This window comes from Sus scrofa, chromosome 3 (assembly GCF_054392235.1).
Source record: "Sus scrofa isolate SSC_HxYL_T2T_F1_AM1 chromosome 3, Sscrofa_HxYL_maternal_Yorkshire_Landrace_v2.0, whole genome shotgun sequence".
Lineage (NCBI taxonomy): Eukaryota > Metazoa > Chordata > Mammalia > Artiodactyla > Suidae > Sus > Sus scrofa.
In genome coordinates, this window is record NC_139385.1 from 10111867 (window position 1) to 10132125 (window position 20259).

The following is a 20259-nucleotide window of genomic DNA, read 5'->3' on the forward strand; positions in this document are numbered from 1 at the left end:
ATTCTCTTATTAGATTGACTCCTTTGTAGTGACCTACTTTTGTGTCTATTACAGTCTTTGTCTTAAAGTCCATATTTGTCTGAATAAGTATAGCTGTCTGAGCTTTCTTTTGGTTCCCATTTGCATATCTTTTTCCATCCTTTCACTTTCAGTGTCTATGTGTTCTTACATCTGAAATTACTCAACTACCACATTTATATTAGACTAGTTTGAATTTTACTATATATTTACCTTTACCAGTGAGTTTATACTTTCATATGTTTTCCTGTTACTAATTAGCACCACTTTGTTTTAGCTTAAAGAAGTCCCTTTAACATTTCTTACAAGGCCTAGTGGTGATGAACTCCTTCAGCTTTTGCTTGTCTGGAAAACTATCTCTCCTTCAATTTTGAAGGACTACTTTGCCAAGTGTAGAGCAATTTTTGGTTGGCAATTTTTTTCTTTCAGTCCTTTGAATATATCATGCTACTCCCTCCTGGTCTGAAAATTTTCTGCTGACAAATCTGCTGACAGTCTTATAGGGATTCCCCTATAAATAATGAGTTTTTCTCTTACTGCCTTTAAGATTTTTTCCTTTCTTTTTAACTGTTAACAATTTAGTTATAATGTCTTGGCATGGGTTTCTTTGGATTTATCTTATTTTTTTATTTTTTTATTTTTTTTTGTCTTTTGTCTTTTGTTGTTGTTGTTGCTATTTCTTGGGCCGCTCCCGCGGCATATGGAGGTTCCCAGGCTAGGGGTCGAATCGGAGCTGTAGCCACCGGCCTACGCCAGAGCCACAGCCACGCGGGATCCGAGCCGCGTCTGCAACCTACACCACAGCTCACGGCAACGCCGGATCGTTAACCCACTGAGCAAGGCCAGGGACCGAGCCCGCAACCTCATGGTTCCTAGTCAGATTCGTTAACCACTGCGCCACGACGGGAACTCCGGATTTATCTTATTTTTATTCACTGGACTTCCTGAATTTGGGAGTCTGTTTCCATTCCAGGAGAGGGAAATTTTTAGCCATTATTTATTCAAATAAGTTTTCTGTCCTTTCCTCTTTCTCCTCTCTTCTAGGACCTCTATAATGTAAATGTTGGATCTCTTGATGTTCCATAAGTCCATTAATATATCTTCACTATTTTCAATTATTATTATTTTGCTTTTCTGAATGGATGCATTCTACTGTCCTGTCTTTGAGTTTGCTGATCCTTTTTTTATGCTTCATCTAGTCTACTTTTGAATTGTTCTGTTGTATTTTTGGTTTAGCTATTGTATTCTTCAGCTCTGTCATTTCTGTTTTATACTTTCATATATCTTGTATCTCATAGTTGATTCTCACTTCGTGCAGGCATTCTTCTAACCTTGGTGAGCATCTTTAGTTCAAAAATTATTTTGAACTTTTTATCAGGTTAATCACTTGTTTCCATTTCATTATAGTGTTTTTGTGACATTTTATCTTTTTCTTTCATTTGGAACATATTCCTATGTTTCTTTGTTTTCCTTGACTCTGTGTTGGTTTCTATGCATTAGATAAATCATCCAACTCTCCTAGTGTTGAAGGAATGCCCTCATGTAAGAGATGAACCTTATTTTTCAACCCTTGCCTGGGTTGGTTATCTCAGGCTAATTGCAAGCTGGACCCTTAGGCAGCAGCTTTTAAAATATACAAATATAACTCATTCAAGGGAAGAATGGAAGAAGGGTGTTTCTGTCTGCTTTCTCTACAATGAGCCCTGGGCTGATAATCCAGTTAAGAACTGTTTGTTTACTACTGTTCTGTTAAACCCATGAATGCGAGCACCCCTGGCCACCTGCTTTCAATTCTTTTGGATATAGACCCAGAACAGAATTGCTAGATCATATGGTAATTCTATTTTTTACTTTTCTGAGGAAGCACTATACTGTTTTCCATAGCAGATACACCATTTTACATTCCCATACTTAGTGCATAAGCTTCCAAATTCTCAATAGCCTCTCTAACACTTAACTATTTTCTGCTTTTTGAAAAAATAGTAGCCAGCCTAATGGGTGTGAGGTGGGATCTCATTGTAGTTTTTTCTTTTTTTTTTATTGCATTAAAACAAAATAAAATTTACCTTCTCAACCATTTTAAGTGCACAATTCAGTAGTATTAAATGCATTCATAACAGCCATCACCACCACCTAGCCCCATAACTCTTTTCATCTTGTAAAACTGAAACTCTGTACTTATTAAATAATAACTCTTCATTCTCCTTTCCCTCGAGCCCATGACAATCACCATTCTACTTTCTGTCTTTATAATTTTGACTACACCTCATATAGTACCTAGTACCTCACATAAGTGGAATCATGCAGTATTTGTCTTTTTCACGAATGGCTTATTTCACTTAGTATAATGTCCTTGAAATTTATCCATGTTGTAGCATATGTCAGAATTTCCTTCCTTCTAAGGCTAATAATATTCCATTGTATATGTGTACCACATTTTGCTTATCTATTTATTCACTGATGGACACTGGATTGCTTCAGTATTTTAGTTTTATGAATAATGCTGTGTGCAACATGGGTATGCAAATATCTGAGACCCCCCCTGCCTTCAATTCTTTTAGGTAGTTATCTAGAAGTAGAATTGCTGGGTCAAATGGTAGCTCTATTTTTAATTTTTCTATGGGGGACCTCCATACTGTTTTCCACAGTGGCTGTACCATTTTACATTTCATCAACAGTGCACAAGGGTTCCAATTTGTCCATGTCTTTGGCAACAGTTGTTTTCTTCCTTCCTTCCTTTCCTTTTTTTTGAAAAAATTATTTATTTATTTAAAGTCAATGAATTTTATTACATTTATAGTTGTACAACAATCATCGCAACGCAGTTTTACAGCATTTCCATCCCAAACCCCCAGCCCATCTCCTCACCCCCAACCTATCTCCTTTGGAAACCATAAGTGTTTCAAAGTCTGTGAATCAGTATCTGTTGTGCTAAGAAGTTCACTGTGTCCTTTTTTTTAGATTCCACACGTAAGTGATAACATATGACATTGGTATCTCACTGTCTGACTAACTTCACTTAACATGATTATTTCTAGGTCCATCCATTTTGCTGTTAATGCCATATTTCTTTCCTTTTAATGGCTGAGTAATATTCCATTGTGTATATGTACCACATCTTTATCCACTCCTCTGTCAATGGACATTTAAGCTGTTTCCATGTCTTGGCTATTGCATATAGTGCTGCAATGAACACTGGAGTATATGTATCTTTTCAAGTCATGGTTTTCTCTGGATAGATGCCCAGGAATAGGATTGCTGGATCAAATGGTAATTCTATTTTTAGTTTTCTGAGGAATCTCTATACTGTTTTCCACAGTGGTTGCACCAAATTGCATTCTCACCAATGGTGTAATAGGGTTCCCTCTTCTTCACACCCTCTTCATCAGTTATTGTTTATATACTTTTTGATGATAGCCATTCTGGCCGGTGTAAGATGGTACTTCATAGTAGTTTTGATTCGCATTTCTCTAGTAATTACTGATGTGAACATCTTTTCATGTGTTTTTTGGCCATTTGTATTTCTTCTTTGGAGAATTGTCTGTTTAGCTCTTCTGCCCCTTTTTGGATGGGGTTGTTTGTGTGTTTTTTGGGTATTGAACTACAGAAGGTGTTTATAAATTTTGGAGATTAATCCCTTTTAAGTTGCTTCATTTGCAAATATTTTCTCCTATTCTGTGGGCTTTTCATTTTGTTTAGGGTTTCCTTTGCTGTGCAGAAACTTTTAAGTTTAATTAGGTCCCATTTTTTTTTTTTTTGTCTTTTTGCTATTTCTTTGGGCCGCTTCCACGGCATATGGAGGTTCCCAGGCTAGGGGTCTAATCGGAGCTGTAGCCACCGGGCTACACCAGAGCCACAGCAACACCAGATCCGAGCCACGTCTGCAACCTACACCACAGCTCACGGCAATGCCGGATCGTTAACCCACTGAGCAAGGGCAGGGATCGAACCCGCAACCTCATGGTTCCTAGTCGGATTCGTTAACCACTGTGCCACGACGGGAACTCCCTATTTTTGTTTTTATTGTCATTGCTCTAGGTGGTAGAGCTGAGAAGATATTGCTGTGGTTTATGTTGGAGAGTGGTTTGGCCTATGTTTTCCTCTAAGAGTTTTATAGTATCTGGTCTTACATTTAGGTCTTAAATCCATTTTGAGTTTATTTTTGTGTATGGTGTCAGGTAGTGTTCTAATTTCATTCTTTCACATGTAGTTGTCCAGTTTTCCCAGCACTACTTATTAAAGGGACTGTCTTTTCTCCATTGTATATTCTTACTTCCTTTGTCATAGGTTAGTTGACTGTAGGTGCATGGCTTTAATTCTGGGCTCTCTATTCTATTTCATTGATCTCTAGTTCTGTTTTTGTGCCTGTACCATTCTGTTTTGATGACTGTAGCTTTGTAATATAGTCTGAAGTCAGGGAGCCTGATTCCTCCAGCTCCATTTTTCTTCCTCAGGATGACTTTGGCTATTCTGGGTCTTTCTTCCTTTTTATAGTAGCCATCCTAATAGCTTTGTGGAGATATTTCATCATAGTTTTAATTTGCACTTCCCTAATTATTAGTGATGTTAAGCATATTTTCTTGGGCTTATTGACCATTCATATTTCTTTGTTGGAGAAATTCTGTTCCAATCCTTTACCCATTTGTTTTTGTTTTTTGTTTTTTGTTTTCTTTTGTGGAATTAGAAATTTATTCTTTAGACAGATTCCATTACTTATGCTATTGTATTCATTGGATTTTATCAGATGGTATCTAAGAGACATATTGTGTCTGCAGAGAAAAGCACTGAAAGGTTTGGATCTAAGTACCAGCCTAGCACTTGCCAGCTCTCTGATCTTAAAATTATCACTCAAATTCATTTCTCATCTATAAAATAGGATAGTGGCCCTATCTATTCCTACGCATTTGTTAATTGCATTGTTTTTTGGTTGTCATTGAGTTCTAGAAGTTCCTTATATAATCTTCATATTAACACTTGAGTAGGTATCTGGATAAATCAGATACATAATTTGTGGAGTTCCCGTCCTGGCTCAGTGGTTAACGAATCCAACTAGGAACCATGAGGTTGTGGGTTGGATCCCTGGCCTTGCTCAATGGGCTAAGGATCCGGCGTTGCCGTGAGCTGTGGTATAGGTCGCAAACGCGGCTCAGATCCCGTGTCGCTGTGGCTCTGGCATAGGCCAGTGGCTACGGCTCCGATTAGATCCCTAGCCTGGGAACCTCTATATGCTGTGGCAGCAGCCCAAGAAATAGCAAAAAGACAAAAAAAAAAAAAATCAGATACATAATTTGTAAATGTTTCCTCCATTCTGACTTGCCTTTTTCCTCTGTTAATTGCATCTTCTAATGCACAAAATTTCTAATTTTTATATAATCCAATTTATCTATGCCCCCCCCCCATACACCTTTTTTCTTTTTTGGCTGCACTTGTGGCATGCAGAAGTACCCAGGCCAGGGATCAAACCTGTGCCATAGCAGTAACCCAAGCTGCTGTTAGTGACAGTGCCAGATCCTTAACCTGGTGAGCCACAAGAGAACTCCTATTTTTTTCTTCATTGCCTGTGCTTTTGGTCTCACATCCAAGAAATAATTGCTTAATCCAATACCATGAAGCTTTTCCCCTATGTTTTTCTTCTAGGGTTTAATAGTTTTAGCTTTTTAGGTCTTCAATCATTTTGAGTTAATTTTTGTACATGATATATAAGGTGTCTTACACCAGCTTCCTTCTTTTACGTGTAGATATCCAATATTCCCAACACCATTTGTTGAAAAATTTGTCCTTTCTTCATTTAATAGTTTTTGCGCCCTCATTGAGATCGTTCGACTACATATGTGAGCAGTTATTTCTGGGCTGTCTATTCTATTCCATTGGTCTAAATGCCAGTATCACATTCTTTTGATTGGTATAGTTTTGTAACAATGTCAAAGGCTTGAAATTAGGAAGTGTGAGACCTCCAACTTTGTTTCTTTTTCATGATTATATTGGTTATTCGGGAGTTCCTTCAGATTCAGTATGAATTTTAGAATGGATTTCTATTTCTGCAAAAAAAAAAAACCAACAACACTGTTGGGATTTTGATAGAAAGCGTATTAACTCTTTAAACCACTGAGTAGTACTGACATCTTAACAATATTAAATCTTCTATTCCATGTACATTGGGTGTTTTCCCATTTATTTTGGTATTCCTTAATTTCTTTCAGCAACATTTTGCTTTTTTCAGGGTATACGTCTTTCACTTCCTTTGTGAAGATTATTCCTAAGTATTTTATTCTTTTGATGCTATTGTAAATGAAATTTTCTTAATTTCTCTTTTGGATTGTTCATCAGTTAGATACAAAACTGATTTTTGTGTCCTGTAGCTTTGCTACATTCATTTATTCTAAAGTTTTTTTGTTTAAGATTTTCTACATGTAAGATCAAATTTGTGTCATCCGCAAACAGATAATTTTACTTCTTCCTTTCCAGTTTGGTTTCTCTCTCTCTCTCTCCCTCTCTCTCTCCTAATTGCTCTGGTTAGTACAATATTGACAGAAGTGGGTATCCTTGCCTCGTTCCTGATCTCAGAGGAAAGGCACTCAGTCTTTCACCATGGAGCATGATGCTACCTGTGGACTCTTCATATATGAGCTTTACTATGTTGAGATAGTTTTCTTCTATTCCACAGTTTGTTGAGGCACAATTTTGCCTTTTCCTTTTTCCTCTGTCCTCAGTACAGATGGAGACCAGCTGGTCACCTTCCTTCATGTAATAATCTTTCCTGCATTTTGGAGTGGATGCCTGAAAGGAGGCAGCTTCGGTTTTCCTTCCTTAGAGAACTTGCCCAAGTTGTCATCCTCTTTCCATTCATTTATCCACTCATAATGCAAACCTTTGTTGAGTCAGCACTGAGTACCAGACATGGGCATGGTGCCTTTCTGTTCACAAGAGGTGACACATATATTTTCTCAACCTTTACAGGAGCCGTCTCACATAATGATTCCTCTCCCCATATTCAAAGGCAAAGGTGAAGAAGGGCTTGCCCAAGGCAGAGCAAGCTCCTATAGCTCCTTGCCCTAATCTATTAACTATAGGCTGCTGCTATTTCTGTGTCCTGACTCTAAGCCTTATTGCTAACCCCTGGGCAAGTGCCTCCTGAGCTGGCTCTGGTCAAGGTGGAAAGGTCCTGTGTCCAGCCCTAAAGTCTGTTTTTTCTCCTTGTGTTCACAGAGGTCCTGGACCTATGTCAAGAAGTGTAAAAACAACATGCGTCCAAACCGGGCCTTGGTGGCTCAGCTGTCAGAGTGGGAGAAGGTCGTCCTTGGAGACGCTGTCACAGACATCCTGGATCCACTCTACTGATCTTCTCTGTGGCCCAACCTCTCTGTGAACCTGGCTTGGGGGCTTTTTGTGGTTAGTGGGTCAGGGTGTATAACCAGGAATGAGAAGGCTATTGCCACCAGGAGACTCGTATCAGCCCCCAGAGTGGTTCTTCATATAGCACATGCACTCTGCTCAGGCTCAGCAAGAACCCCCATCCCTGGGGCCACCCCCATCGCACTCCTGAGGCTGCCTCTGCAGGAGCAGCTGGCTACCAGAGCAGCTGTCCCTCATGCCCCCCATAATGTGGACACTTTGGAGGCTGCCTGGTGGGAGCTCCAGCCTTGTGTTGGTCCACGGGGTGTCACAGTGCCCATCCATGGGCAGAGATCCTCCAGCCCCAGAGATGCCAGGCCCAGCCGTGGCTCAGACCCCAGGCTTCACAGCTTTGAGAAGCTCCTGACACAAGGGCATACCCCTGCCTCATCCCCAGTCCCAGCACTCCTCACTGTTTCCAATGGTCCATCACCTATATAGATTTTCTTTCCTTGCACTTCACTCATTTTTGCCTGGCTGTCTTCACCAAGAAGAGATGCCCACCCTCCCAGCCCCCACACCCAGGTTTGTAGAAATCCTCAGGCCTTAAAGGGAGTTTTCCTCAGAATGTGATGTTGAGTGCTGGCATGGCCCACGGAACAAGCCTGGAGTCAGGAGACGAGGGGACTGATGAGTAAGGCTGTCTGTCCATGTTCATTCAGCAAACATTCCCTGCCACCTAGGTAGGAATGGGACCGAATTGAAGTCCATGTCACCTCCTAGGTCTCTTTGTAGTGGGTTGGAGGAGCATTCTCACATGCCCCAACGGAAACCCAAGCCCTCAGGGAGTGGGGTTTTGCCAGAGGGGTAAGGGCTTTTCAGGAAGTATAGGCTTTAATCAGGACCTGAACTGGGACAGAACCTAGGAAGGATGTGAGACATAGCTTAGGGACCTCCTGGTAGACAGGGCACGGCCGGGCCATTGGGAAGTTTACAGCAGGGACATGATGGGGATTAGCCCTGTGTTTTATAAAATTAGGGCAGTCTGGACGCTGTGAAGGGACAGTAGAGGTGAACTTGGGAGACTGGGAGATAGTAAAGAGGCCCCTGTAAAACTCCAAGCCAGAGAAGAGACTCAGAATCCTCCCCACCAAAGAGCAGCTTCCCAAGGACAAAAGTGTTTGAGGCAGGTGTCACCTCCTTGGGCTTTGATTTACTTCCAGCATGACAGGCAACGACACTGCTGGCTGCACCACGGGGTTGGCACCACCCGTAGAGCCCCAGGCTAGGGTCTGCTGCCACCGCCTTCCAAGTCTGGGGACTGCTGGGCCAGCGCGACTCGGCACATGGCCCCGCCCAGGCCCCGCCCCTGGTCCGGATTGGTTCATGCAGGGGGCGGGGCCAGCACGCTCGCTGTCCCAGGCCTTTTCCCATTGGTGGTCGCAGCGGCGCGAGCCCGGAAGCGGACCGGGGCGGAGGGGGTGGAGGCGGTGGAGGAGGCGGTGGAGGCGGAGGTGCTTTGGGCGGGCCGGGGTTGCGGTGCTGTCCTCGAGTCTGGGCTCACCAGGCCCACAGCCTGGTAGCAATGAATCCCCCGCCTCCAGACCCCCTGGGCGACTGTCTGCGGGACTGGGAGGAGCTGCAGCAGGACTTCCAAGGCATCCAGGTGAGTGCTGATGCAGGCGCCCATTGGTCCCGAGCCATGTCTATCTGGCTCGAGGTCAAGGGTCAGGTAGCCCCAGGTCAGGCAGCAGGGACCTTGGGGTCAGGGGTTGGGGACCCTGGCGTCGCTTCTAAGGGCTGCGGGGCCTCGGATCCTGGTGTCCCAGGCTGGAACCTCCTCTGACTTCAAATGAATGTTCTGCGGCGGCACCTTTGGCCCGCGGGGCAGACACAACCCCGGGATGCCTCCACTGGCCCCGGACGGACCTCGGGCCTCCCACAGTGGCCTCAGAAAAATAAACACCCCTCCCAGGAGTGTCCAAGCTGACTGGGGCCAGTCCGGTCAGTCTCTCAGCAAACACGCCTTTATCCCCGGCCTGGCCTGGCAGGTTGCTGAGCAGCACCTTCCCTGCCCTCGGGCCCTGCGGTTTGCGCTGAGTGCTGCTAGGGAGCAGCCCGGGAGGCAATCTAGCCTAGGCCAGGGGAAGTGGTGTTTAGGTGAAGCCCATGGCCTGGATGGGGGTGGGGCCAATCCAAGGTGAAGGACAGCGCCCACCGAGACAGGACCATGTGGCTGCTGCAGAGAGTGAGGGGAGAAGTGGGTGGACCAGACCTTACCAATAGATCTCATGCACCTGGCCAGGATTGGAGTCTCTCTGAGACCAGTAGGAAGCTAAAGGAGAAATTGTCTGGATCTGGCTGGTATGGGCCACTGTGCTGTTCTGTGGGGAGGCAGACAGGAGAGGGTGGTGGCTGGGGGTAGGCTGAGGTGGCCTCTCCTGGGCATGAGAAACAAGACCCAGACAGAGTAGAGCCCAGGCCAGCTGGGTAATTGATTAGGCCTTTACCTCTCCTGGACTGGTTCCAGCCCATTCCTGTCCACACTGAGGCCTGGCTGCCCCCTGGCCTGGCCAAGATGCTACCATTAGTGCTTCTCCCCAGCGCCTTGAGCAGAGCAGACCTGGTCTGCCAGCCTGGGCACCACCATCCTAGCCCTAGCCCCTTCCTGACCTTCCTCACATTGCCCCTTGCCCAGTCTCTGGGCTGCTGCTGCTTAAGACTCATCAGGGCAAAGTGCTTGGGGAAGCCTTGGGCCAAAGGTGCTGGGTGAAGGCGAGGGGAATGGCCTTAGAGCAGGAGGTCCCAGGGCTGAAGCCTGAGGACCTTTTACGTGGGAGGAAGATGCTGGGAGTACCGGACCAGCAGACGTCCTGGACCACCTCAGCATTCCCTGCACTTGCAGACTGTCCTGGACAGGATGCTCTGAGAGGGCCAGGGATGGCTTTTAGTAGCCTGCTTGGTCCAGAAGGTGGACCTATGGGTCTAGAATCCAGACTCAGGATAGGACAGAGAGGGGCGGGAACAATTAGTAGCTGGGCTGAGGCTAAGAAAACCTTCAGAGAACTCATGGTTTCTGGGAGGGGGGTGTTATGGGGGTTTCTGGGTTTGCAGGAAGAACCTTGTCTCCTTGCCAGCCTTGGGGAGAGAATAGCCTCAGGGAGTCCCCAGGGCTGGCACAGCTGGCTGCTACTTCTCCTATTGAGACCCTCCTAAGGAGCCCTAGGAGAGTCCATGCCCCGCTCCCTGCCCAGCAGGCTCTGGCTCAGGCCCCTAGCCACCCTGAGCCTTCCCCCAAACTGGTCCCCAGGAGACCCACCGACTGTACCGCCTGAAGCTGGAAGAGCTGATCAAGCTGCAGAACAACTGTACCAGCTCCATCACCCGGCAGAAGAAGCGGCTCCAGGAGCTGGCCCTTGTCCTGAAGAAGTTAGGACTTGCCCCCCATACTGTCCATGCCCCCTCCCCGATACGCCTGACCTTGGACTGGGGGCGGCTGTCTGACCTTGTGGGATGGAGATGGCGCTGACTTCTAGGTGTCCTTGGGCATGGCTTCTCCCTTCTCGGTTGCATTTGCCCTCCTGCCCCACAGGTTTTGGGTGGGATACCTGGGGAGCTGCTGCTCTGACTCTGGCTTCTCTGGTCCTACCTGCAGATGCAAACACTCCCTTCCGTCCGAGGCTGAGGAGGCTGCGCAGGAGCTGGAAAGCCAAATCAAGGAGCGACAAGGCCTTTTCTTTGATATGGAGGCCTACTTACCCAAGAAGAATGGGTGAGACTCCTCTCCCAGGCTTGATTCACAGCCATTTCTGGGGGAGAGACCTGAAGCACCGCCCGTCTCTGCTTGGTTACCTGGACCCACTCTGGGCTGAGCAGTCAGACACAGTCCTACCTCAGGGACAGCCTGAATGACAGTGACAGCTCACTGCCATGGTGCTTCGTGGAGGAAGTATGGGGCGGGGGGCAGCACAGTGAGTACCTAACCCCCTGAGAGGTCGGAGCAAGCCCTCTGGAGTAGCCGATGCCTGAGCTGAGTCATAAATGATAAAGGGGAGTGAGCCAGGCAGACACAGGAAGACAGAAACAGCAGGTGGTGTGGCTGGAGCTGAGGGTAGGAGGTGAGAGGTTGCAGTGAGACCAGAGTGGGAGCCAGCCTGCAGAGCTCCCCTCTGGCCCAGTGGGCAGGGGAGAGTGACAGGCCAGTTATGCACTCAGAGCAGCTGCCACCCCCGCAGAGGGCAGGGCAGAGTCCCAGGCTGAGGGAAAACAATGCAGAGACTGCAGGCAGCAAGATGACTGGGAGAGAACGTCACGGAAGGTGGGGAGGAAGGAGTGGCCAGTAGCTGCAGATCGGGTGGGCAGCCGGTCAGATGCGACGTGGAAGGGGAATGTTGCCTGGAAGTCAGGGTGACATTGGAGAGAGCCACGTCCCAGGAGGGTGGGGGTGGAAGGTGATATTGGGGGCGACAGAAGAGACTGCCCAGTTTAGGCCACGCTTCAGAAGCTTGGCTGGGAGTGGAAGGGAAGCCAGTAACTAGAACTCGGCATGATGGTCGAGGAGCGGCTTTTGCTGGGGCGTGTGTAGAACTTGGTGCGTGGGGAGATTTGAGCGTTTCTACCTGCCGAGAGGGGGGCCGGCAGAGGGAGAGACTCAGACGAGGTACTAGGCAAGGAGGGAAGTCCCTGGGGAGATGGGAAGGGGTGCGCGAGGGCCCTGGTCGTCTGGAATGAGAAGGGGTGCAGACACGACAGTGAGGATGCAGGCAGGGGAGATGTCACCTTCCCACCTTCCAGAGGGAGACAGGATGGAGGATTTGAGAGAGGGTTGGACCAGGCTACTGCTGGGAATGGAAGAGGGAGCTGGTGCTGATGCTGAGAGGCAGCCTGGCCTGAGCCCCGCTGTGCCCCATCACCCCTTTGCAGCCTCAGACAAGTCCCTGAACCACACTGAGCCTCGCACATGGCTTGAGAGGGAGCAAGAGCCCGCATGAGTCCAGCTGCCTGGTATATGCCTGACTCTCAGTCACCTCTTGGAGTTTCTCTGGCAGCGAAGGATGAGACGAGTTTAGATGATGGGGGTGATGGCCATACAAGGACTGGCACGAAAGTGGTTGACATGTCGTGGAGTGGGGCTTGGGGGCTCAGCTGGCTCAGGAAGGGAGACCTGGACCTGGAGGGCCTGGGCGTGTCAGGAGGGGAGAAGGGCCTTGTGGGTGGGAGGCTGGGGAACTGGGGGTCAGAGGACAGCCAGAAAGCCCTCTGGGTTGGAAGGAGGTCGTGGTGGCTGGCGATGGGTGTGGGTCGCTGCAGTGGGCTTGGGGCTCTGAGGTCACGGAACCGTCAGGCGGGCGATGGGTGGTGAGCACACGCGTCGAGTCCTCCGTCCAGGCCCGCAGCGCTGATCTGAGGTGTGGGCCTGCCTACCCAGAGTGGGACCACCAGGCTGCCCTTGAGGCCCTGGGGTGGGAGCTTGGTGAGGACGAGGGAGGTGGACCTGTTGGTTTTCTCGGGCGCCGGGTTCGGGGGCAGCAGGGAGAAAGGCCGGGTGCCAGCGTCTCCTAGACTCAGCCTGCAGCATCCCTCAGCAGAGGCTGTGGGAAGGCCGGGGGGGGGGAGGATTCGGTGCCCTGTGGCTTTCCTTTCGTCTGGGGCCTCCTCATGCGGTGCTTCCTTCCCCAGGTTGTACCTGAGCCTGGTTCTGGGCAACGTCAACGTGACACTCCTGAGCAAGCAGGCTAAGTAACGTCAGCCGCTGGACGCCCCGTCCTCCCTGGCCCCTGCCCCTGCCCCTGCCTCCCCTTCCCCTGCCAAGCTTGGCCTTCAAGGGTTGCTCCCCCCTGCTGGCCCCGCGCCACCCACGGCAGGGTGTCTGGAGGCGGGAATGCCCGTGTGTCCCCCCAGGTTCGCCTACAAGGCCGAGTACGAGAAGTTCAAGCTCTACCTCACCATCATCCTCATCCTCGTCTCCTTCACCTGCCGCTTCCTCCTCAACTCCAGGTGGGCGTCCTGCCGTGCGGGGCTGGCCCGAGCCCCCCGGGCTCCAGCACCCACCCTCTGTCCTCCCCGCCAGGGTGACCGACGCCGCCTTCAACTTCCTGCTGGTCTGGTATTACTGCACCCTGACCATCCGCGAGAGCATCCTCATCAACAACGGCTCCCGGTGGGTGAGGCCGCGGCCGGGGCACGGGTTTCGTCCCCCTTCAGCCCCACGTCCTGTCCCCCAGCACTGATCCTGGGGACCGAGGGGACAGGAGTGACGGCCGCTTCCTGATACAGGATCAAAGGCTGGTGGGTTTTCCACCATTACGTGTCCACGTTCCTGTCGGGAGTCATGCTGACATGGTGAGTGGCTGGCGGGGTCCCAGGGGAGCGGAACAGGGCGCGATGGCGTCCCCGAGGGCCCACACCTCCCCTGGCCTCTGCCCTAGGCCCGACGGCCTCATGTACCAGAAGTTCCGGAACCAGTTCCTGTCCTTCTCCATGTACCAGAGTGAGTGTCTCCGAGGCCCCTCTGAATTAGGATTCGGCGGGAGGGGAGGGGACTGGGGCTCCAGCCCGTGCTGACCCCCCCCCCCTCCGCCCCGGGCCGCTCCCCAGGCTTTGTGCAGTTCCTCCAATATTACTACCAGAGCGGCTGTCTGTACCGCCTGCGGGCCCTGGGCGAGAGGCACACCATGGACCTGACCGTGGGTGAGTCGGGCATGGCCGTGCCGCCCTGGAATGCTGACCGGGGAGCTGGCAGGGCAGGCCTTCTCCTCCTGACTGGGGTCTGAGTGACGGGGTCCGTGTCTGTCCCTGGCTGTGCCCACCCCCGCAGAGGGCTTCCAGTCCTGGATGTGGCGGGGCCTCACCTTCCTGCTGCCCTTCCTCTTCTTTGGACAGGTAAGTTGTACCTGTGTCCCTGTGCCCCTGGCTGTCCGTCCCCAGCTCTGGCTGGAGCAGGGACTGTGTTCTACTGTGTAAACCCCCCTCCTTCCTAGTTCTGGCAGCTTTTTAACGCACTGACGTTGTTCAGCCTGGCCCGGGACCCTGAGTGCAAGGAGTGGCAGGTGAGCCGGGGCCCCTGGAGAGGCTGCCGGGCCGGGGGTGGGCTGGTGGGTGGGGACCGGGCTGGCTCTGCCCTAACCCCAATTCCTCCCCCAGGTGCTCATGTGCGGCCTCCCCTTCCTCCTCCTCTTCCTCGGCAATTTTTTCACCACCCTGCGGGTTGTACACCAGAAATTCCACAACCAGCAGCACGGGGGCAAGAAAGATTGAGGCTGGGCGGGCCCAGCTCCCCACAACACCCCCGACCCGGAGGGGGCTTCTGTATCTCGTGTTGAGGGGTGGGGTCTCCCCTCATCCTGGGAGGTCTCCTCTGCTCTCCCTTGGGTTTTGCGGGCTCTGTCGGCCCTGAAGGCGGCGCTGGAGAGGAAGACCTGGGCCTGTGTCCCCGCCCTGCAGGGAGGTGGGACAGCAGCGTCAATAAAGGACCGGAGGCTCAGGTGGCTCGGTGTGTATTCTCCCGAGGGTGAGAGAGGAGCTTGGAGGCTCTGGGCCACCACTGCACGAGGCCTAGGGACTGCTGAGGTCTCTCTGGGGTCTGCACAAGCAATACCAGACCAATACAGAAAACAGAACTTTATTCCAAGGGCCGGAGCTTATTTAAAATTATTTACACTCATTGAAAATCACAGGGAGGCCAGGCCCCACTCAGCTGAGAGGAGCCCCTTCTGTTCAGACCCGGAGGACCCCGGGTGTTCATCAAACCTCAGGCCTGTCACCCCTGGCCACGCCCCCGGGGGCGGGGGCGGGAGGCACAACTTGGGCCTGGAGCCATCTCGGTCTCGGTCTCCTCCGGGCCTGCCTCCCTGGGCAGAGCCCAGCAGACCCCCCTCCCCGGGGCGGCTGGCAGAAGAGAGTGAGGAAGTGAGTAGGAGGGGGAGCGAGTCTGGGGCGTGAGGGCAGAGGCGGCGGCCGGCGGCTCCTAGCTCCACACGTCCAGGGAGTAGCGGCCCTTGGTCATCAGCTTCTTGACATAGTCCACAGCCTGGGCGTGCTCCATGGGGCCCTGCTCAGCCACGATGTCGCAGAAGGTGTTCTGCACGTCCCGTGCCATGTTCCGAGCATCCCTGGGGGCAGAGAGGAGGTGGCACTGGGGGCCGCGCCAAGCGCTCCCACCGCCACAGCGAGCCCGCCACCGCCTCCCCGACGCCACCCTCCGCCCGCACGCACCCGCAGATGTAGATGTGGGCGCCCCCGTCGTGGATCAGCTTCCACAGGTGCTCCTTGTCCCTCTTGAGTAAGTGCTGCACGTAGACCTGGGGGCGGGGGCACCGTGAGGAGGGCCACTTGCCGCCCGCCGCCCACCACCCGCCCCGGGCCCGGCCGCCGCCTCACCTTCTGGGGCTGCTCTCGGGAGAAGGCCACGCTGAGCCGGGTGAGGGCGCCCTTCGCGTGGAACTGGGCCAGTTCCTCGCGGTACAGGTAGTCCTCGTCAGAGCGGCGGCAGCCGTAGTAGAGCAGCGTCTCCCCCACCTCCTTGCCTGGGGTTGCAGAGGCCGGGATGAGTGGGCGCCCGGGTCCTCCCCCCCGCTCCCCGCCTCCTGCCGCCCGGGGTCCCCCCACCCCCGCCACGCACCCTGCTCCTGCAGCCAGGCGCGCTCCTGGATGAAGCCGATGAAGGGGGCCACCCCGGTGCCCGGGCCCACCATGATGACGGGCGTGGTGGCCTTGAAGGGCAGGCGGAACTGGGACTTGCGCACGAACATGGGCACCAGGGCCCGGCGGCCGTTCTCGCCAGCCGGCTCCTTGGCCCGTAGCCAGCTGGTGGCCACGCCTTTGTTGACGCGGCCTGACTTGGTCTCATACTCCACCACCACGGCGCAGATGTGCACGGAGTTGGGGTGCACCTGGGGGCAGGAGGGAGCGTGCCAGTGCCCCGGGCCCCAGGGTCCCCTTCACGCGCCCAGCCCTCGGCAGAGGCGGCTCCCCTGGCAGCCCACAGTCCCCCGAGCCCACTGCCCCGGCACCTCCGCGGAGCCAAGCTCCCGGGCCTCCTACCTTGGAGGACGAGGCGATGGAGTAGTAGCGGGCCTGGAGGCGCGGCAGCAGCTCGCACAGGTGGTCGATGGGGGGCCGCAGGGACGGGTAGTCCTGCAGGATGGCCAGGATGTGCCTCCGGGCCTCCACCACCCAGCTCAGGTACAGCTCCTGGGGAAGGGGCAGATGCGGGTGAGCTGCGGGGGCCCGGGCAGCGGCTGGGCCGCGGGGACCGGGGCCGCGGGCGCCCACCTTGCCCTCGCCGGAGGACGAGGCCATCTTGCGCAGCTGCTCCTGCTCCGAGGGCTCGGAGGCGTACTGGGCCAGCTCGTAGAGCACATTGGTGCGCGGCGGGTTGGTGATGTCCAGGTAGTAGGTGAGGGCCGTGCGGTAGGTGGTGGGGCAGGGGAACGGGTGCCTCTTGTTGGACTCCTCTGCAGGGACAGGGCAGGCGGGGCTTAGCGTGAAGCCTCCCAGGGAGCCGGTGGCCCAGCCGGCGCTGGGAGCGGGGCCAGCTCTTTCTGGTCCTTCCTCGGCCTTGGGACAAAGTCTCAGCTTTTGGCTGCCCTCAAGCTTTAGGCTGGACAGGCAGTCCTCATCCGAGGCAGGACGCTGCTGGGGGAGGCCTGGCAGTCACGGCCCCGTCCAGGAGACTGAGCCCGCGGGGGACCCCCCCTTGCCGAGAGCTGCTGGGACAGAGGGTGCAGGGGCAGAACCCTCCCCCCCCAGGTGTGTGCTGCCTGCCTGTGGGCCGGACCTGGTCCTCTGGGGCCTCAGGACTGTACGAGGCCTAAATGGGGCCTTCAGCTGTGACAGCAGGGCCACCTCCAGGTCAGTTTCTGTGCTGGACGTATGTGGAGGTCTGTGCGTGGGGCACACAAAGGCCAAGCTCCTGGGCAGTAGCCAGCACATGCAGAGGCAGCAGCTGGCACAGGCTTCCTGTGAGCCCTCTGCCGGGGGCCTTCCACTGCCAGTGAGCAGGTCAGCCCTACTGACCCTCCCTGCAACCAGGCCAGAGCGGGACTGGACACAGGAGCAAGCCCACCTCTTACAGGCATGACTGCAAGGGTGTTTATTCCTGGGCACCGAAGACCTGCGAAGGCCTGCGAAGGCCGCCGGGCCACATGGAGAGGGGAGGGAAGGGCCTAGCCGAGGGCTGCTCAGCCTTTAGGGGTCTGGGTCTATTCTGGGGGCGGGAGTTGTGCTTCTTACTGAAGTATGACCTCCATCCAGTGCCTGCCGGATTTTCCTAACCTGAACGCCCTCCCTCCCCAGCCCCCCACATCAAGGAGCAGGTGTTTCCTGCACCCAGCACGCCTGTGTGGGCCAGAAACCAGGCTCAGGCCTCGCACTTCAGGTGTGGGCGCTTCTTTTAAAGCCCCACTTCTGTCTCAGTTTCTGCGCCTCCACAGCCCTCTCTCCGAGCAGCTCTTCACGGCGAGGGGCTCCTCACAGGGGCTCACATTCTCTTTGTGGGGAGAGTGAGCACCAAACGGCTCCCCAGCAAAGTCCTGCCTCAGATGGCACAAGGGATGGCCCCCCCCACCCCCCGCCAGGGCCCCACTGTGCGTCTGCTGCTGGATGAATTGGGATAGAAACCCGGCCCTTCGCACTGCTGCTCAGGGCTGACTCCAGCTGGTGAGAAGGAGCCCAGGCTAGGGCACTGTGGACAAGGGTGGCTGGGCCCCAGGTGGGTGGACAGCAGGGCTGCCCAGGGCTTCACGGAGAGAGGCTCAGGCCTGGCAGCCCCATGGCACACCAAGCACCCTGCATGGACCTGGAAGGCTGCGAATCGTGGGCTCAGACCCCTGCGTTCATGGGTGAGGAGACCCAGGAGCCGAGAGAGGGCCTTCGGTGGCCAGCTGTGCCCTCTTCCCCTCAGGATGGGGGCTGGGTGGGCAGTGGGGCTGGCGCTGGCTCCAGGGCCCCCCCCTCCAGGGAGAATGGCAGTGGGGGATGGGGGATCCCCAAGGGAGAGAGTCCAGACCCCACAGCTATTTTTGCCCCCTGTCCCTGAGTTTGTTCCACAACCTGAAACTCTAGGGTCTTGGGAATAAGAGCACTAAGGCGCCATTGAGGCTAAACAGAAGCTCAACTCTGGGCCCTGCCAGGGCGCCTGTTCCCACCAGCGGCCCAGGCCCAGGCAGGGGCGGAGGCTGGACCTCAGGACTCACCGTCAAGATTGTTCAGGGACATGACGATATCCAGATCGGTGCCCAGGATCTCGCCAAGTTGGTTGACCAGGGCAGAGTCGTTGGCCGGGTACACAGCCACGTGGTCCCCAGATTCATACCTGGGGAGACTCGAGGCTCAGGAGGAGGGTGGAAGGCAGCTCTGCACCCCAATAGGAGGCCCACGCGAAGGGCCTGGGGAGAGGGGCTGGCGGCAGCTGGTACCTGATTTTGGAATCTGAGATGTCCAGTTCCAGGTGCATGAGGTGTCGCTCGGTCCCCTGGTTCAGCTTCCGGTTGGTGGTGACGACAGCCAAGAACGGGTTCTTGGCGTCAAAGGGGCTGGGTGGGGAGAGCAGTGCGGTGACCGGCCAGGGCTTCAGACTGTACCTCCCCGCCCCCAGCATGGGCAGCCTCCCCCCGGGGTGGGGGTGAAGGGCAGTCGAAGCAGTGCTCGTGGCACCCGCGAGGTGGCAGAGCTTGTCCTCAGGGTCCCACTTACAGACATGGAAACTGAGGCTGGTCCCTGAAAACCTGGGGGCCCCCCGCACACCCCACCGTCGGTGGGCTGAGCACAGGGAGGGCCAGGCCCTGGAAGGCGGCTCCCGGGCCCAAAGAGGCCTGGGTCCCGAGTGACTGGAGCAAAGCTCCTCGGCTACACGCCCGGAACCGGGAGCAGGAGGGGAACGTGCACTTTGGGAAGGCACCGACACGTCGGGCTTCCCGGCCACCGCGGCCGCGGGCTGCCTAGAGCAGGGTGCCATCTCAGAGCCCGGGGGTTCAAGGACTTTCCTGGGCGGCTCCAGCAGGAGTCTGGGAGGCACCCAGGGGCACGTCAGGGGCCCCAGAGAGGAACACTAAGTTTTTGGACAAAAAGGCCAACTGTCGAGGCCGATTTTAAGGACGCGAACCCTTCTGCCGAAACGCAGCCTAGACCCAGAGCTGCGCTCGCCAGGTGCTGGTCCAGGCGCTGGTGGACGCCCCACCCCGGGATGTGTACGGGCCAAATGAGGTCCACACAGAGCGAGTGCCTGTCTCCTCAGGGGCCCGCGGGACCACGGGGATGGGAGGGGACCCAGGGCCCACCTAAGCCGCTCCAGGATGAGGGCGGGCGAAGGAGGCCCATGGACGGGCCACACTGTCTACTCACGGCTTCTGGTTCTCATAGCTCTTCAGGCGCCCCATCTCGCCCGTGTACACCACGGCCGTGTCCATGTCTGTGTGGACCACGAGCTCATACTGGCGGATGCTAGCAGGAGGAGGAGGAGGAGACCCAGGTGAGGGCGGCGGCTGGCAGGGCCGGAAGAGGGGAGGGGGGGGACTGGGAGGAGACGGGACGTGCCCTGGGGGCTGCGGGACCAGACGGGACCCACGAGGAAGGAGGTGTGTGAGCGTGGGAGGCAGGAGAGCCGGGACGCGGGCGGGCTGGGCAGCCTGGCTCCGGCAGGCCCGAGGTGGGGAGGTGAGGAAGCCTGCCTGACGGTTGCTACTGTGCGAAGCCCACGGGCCTGAGCCTCTCTGGCATCCGGACTGAGCCTCCTCCGGCCCCAGCACCCCCCGGCCAGCCTCCCGCCCTCGGGAGGCCCCGCCCACCGTGGCACTCACCTGGACTCCTCTCCAGTGGCTTCCACGCCGAAGTGCTCGCACACGGCCGGCCAGAACTGCTCTCGCCACGTGATGAAGTCCTCCTCGAGGCTGGGGATGAGAGGGGATGAGC

General features: G+C 54.4%; 3 protein-coding genes across 30 annotated transcripts in view; 2 read left to right on the forward strand and 1 right to left on the reverse strand.

The window, feature by feature from the left end:
• STYXL1 (serine/threonine/tyrosine interacting like 1) overlaps positions 1-7465 on the forward strand; it is a 70654-nt gene extending 63189 nt beyond the window's left edge. For all 20 annotated transcript variants that reach the window (XM_085016801.1, XM_085016793.1, XM_021086296.2 and 17 more), the window contains one exon: positions 7225-7465. In XM_085016801.1, coding sequence (XP_084872927.1) covers positions 7225-7356 — 132 coding nt within the window. In that variant the 3' untranslated portion in view covers positions 7357-7465. The remainder of the gene's footprint in view (positions 1-7224) is intronic.
• A 1395-nt stretch (positions 7466-8860) lies between these two features.
• Positions 8861-14833, forward strand: TMEM120A (transmembrane protein 120A). Of its 2 annotated transcripts, XM_021086295.2 has the most exons (12): positions 8861-9016; positions 10661-10779; positions 11006-11122; positions 13030-13089; positions 13252-13347; positions 13421-13510; positions 13627-13692; positions 13779-13840; positions 13948-14040; positions 14168-14232; positions 14331-14399; positions 14494-14833. In XM_021086295.2, the coding sequence occupies exons 1-12, from the start codon at positions 8936-8938 to the stop codon at positions 14605-14607; spliced, it is 1032 nt and encodes a 343-aa protein (XP_020941954.1). In that variant the 5' UTR covers positions 8861-8935; the 3' UTR covers positions 14608-14833. The 2 variants fall into 2 exon arrangements, with proteins under 2 accessions (XP_020941954.1, XP_084872917.1); XM_085016791.1 differs by lacking the exon at positions 10661-10779.
• Positions 14834-14955: 122 nt separating this feature from the next.
• POR (cytochrome p450 oxidoreductase) overlaps positions 14956-20259 on the reverse strand; it is a 59462-nt gene continuing 54158 nt past the window's right edge. For 7 of the 8 annotated variants that reach the window (XM_021085556.2, XM_021085553.2, XM_085015334.1 and 4 more), the window contains 10 exons: positions 20148-20237; positions 19693-19791; positions 18768-18884; positions 18546-18664; positions 16624-16805; positions 16393-16542; positions 15971-16241; positions 15730-15875; positions 15565-15650; positions 14956-15461 (listed from right to left, as the gene is read on the reverse strand). In XM_021085556.2, coding sequence (XP_020941215.2) covers positions 15317-15461; positions 15565-15650; positions 15730-15875; positions 15971-16241; positions 16393-16542; positions 16624-16805; positions 18546-18664; positions 18768-18884; positions 19693-19791; positions 20148-20237 — 1405 coding nt within the window. In that variant the 3' untranslated portion in view covers positions 14956-15316. 8 annotated transcript variants of the gene reach the window in all.

Excerpts from the sequence above, each read along its gene's own strand:
- TMEM120A (XM_021086295.2), top strand. The coding sequence starts at position 8,936 with ATGAATCCCCCGCCTCCAGACCCCCTGGGCGACTGTCTGCGGGACTGG. Across the intron at positions 14,041-14,167 it reads CACCATGGACCTGACCGTGG|AGGGCTTCCAGTCCTGGATG; the intron begins GTGAGTCGGGCA and ends CCACCCCCGCAG. Across the intron at positions 14,233-14,330 it reads CCTTCCTCTTCTTTGGACAG|TTCTGGCAGCTTTTTAACGC; the intron begins GTAAGTTGTACC and ends CCTCCTTCCTAG.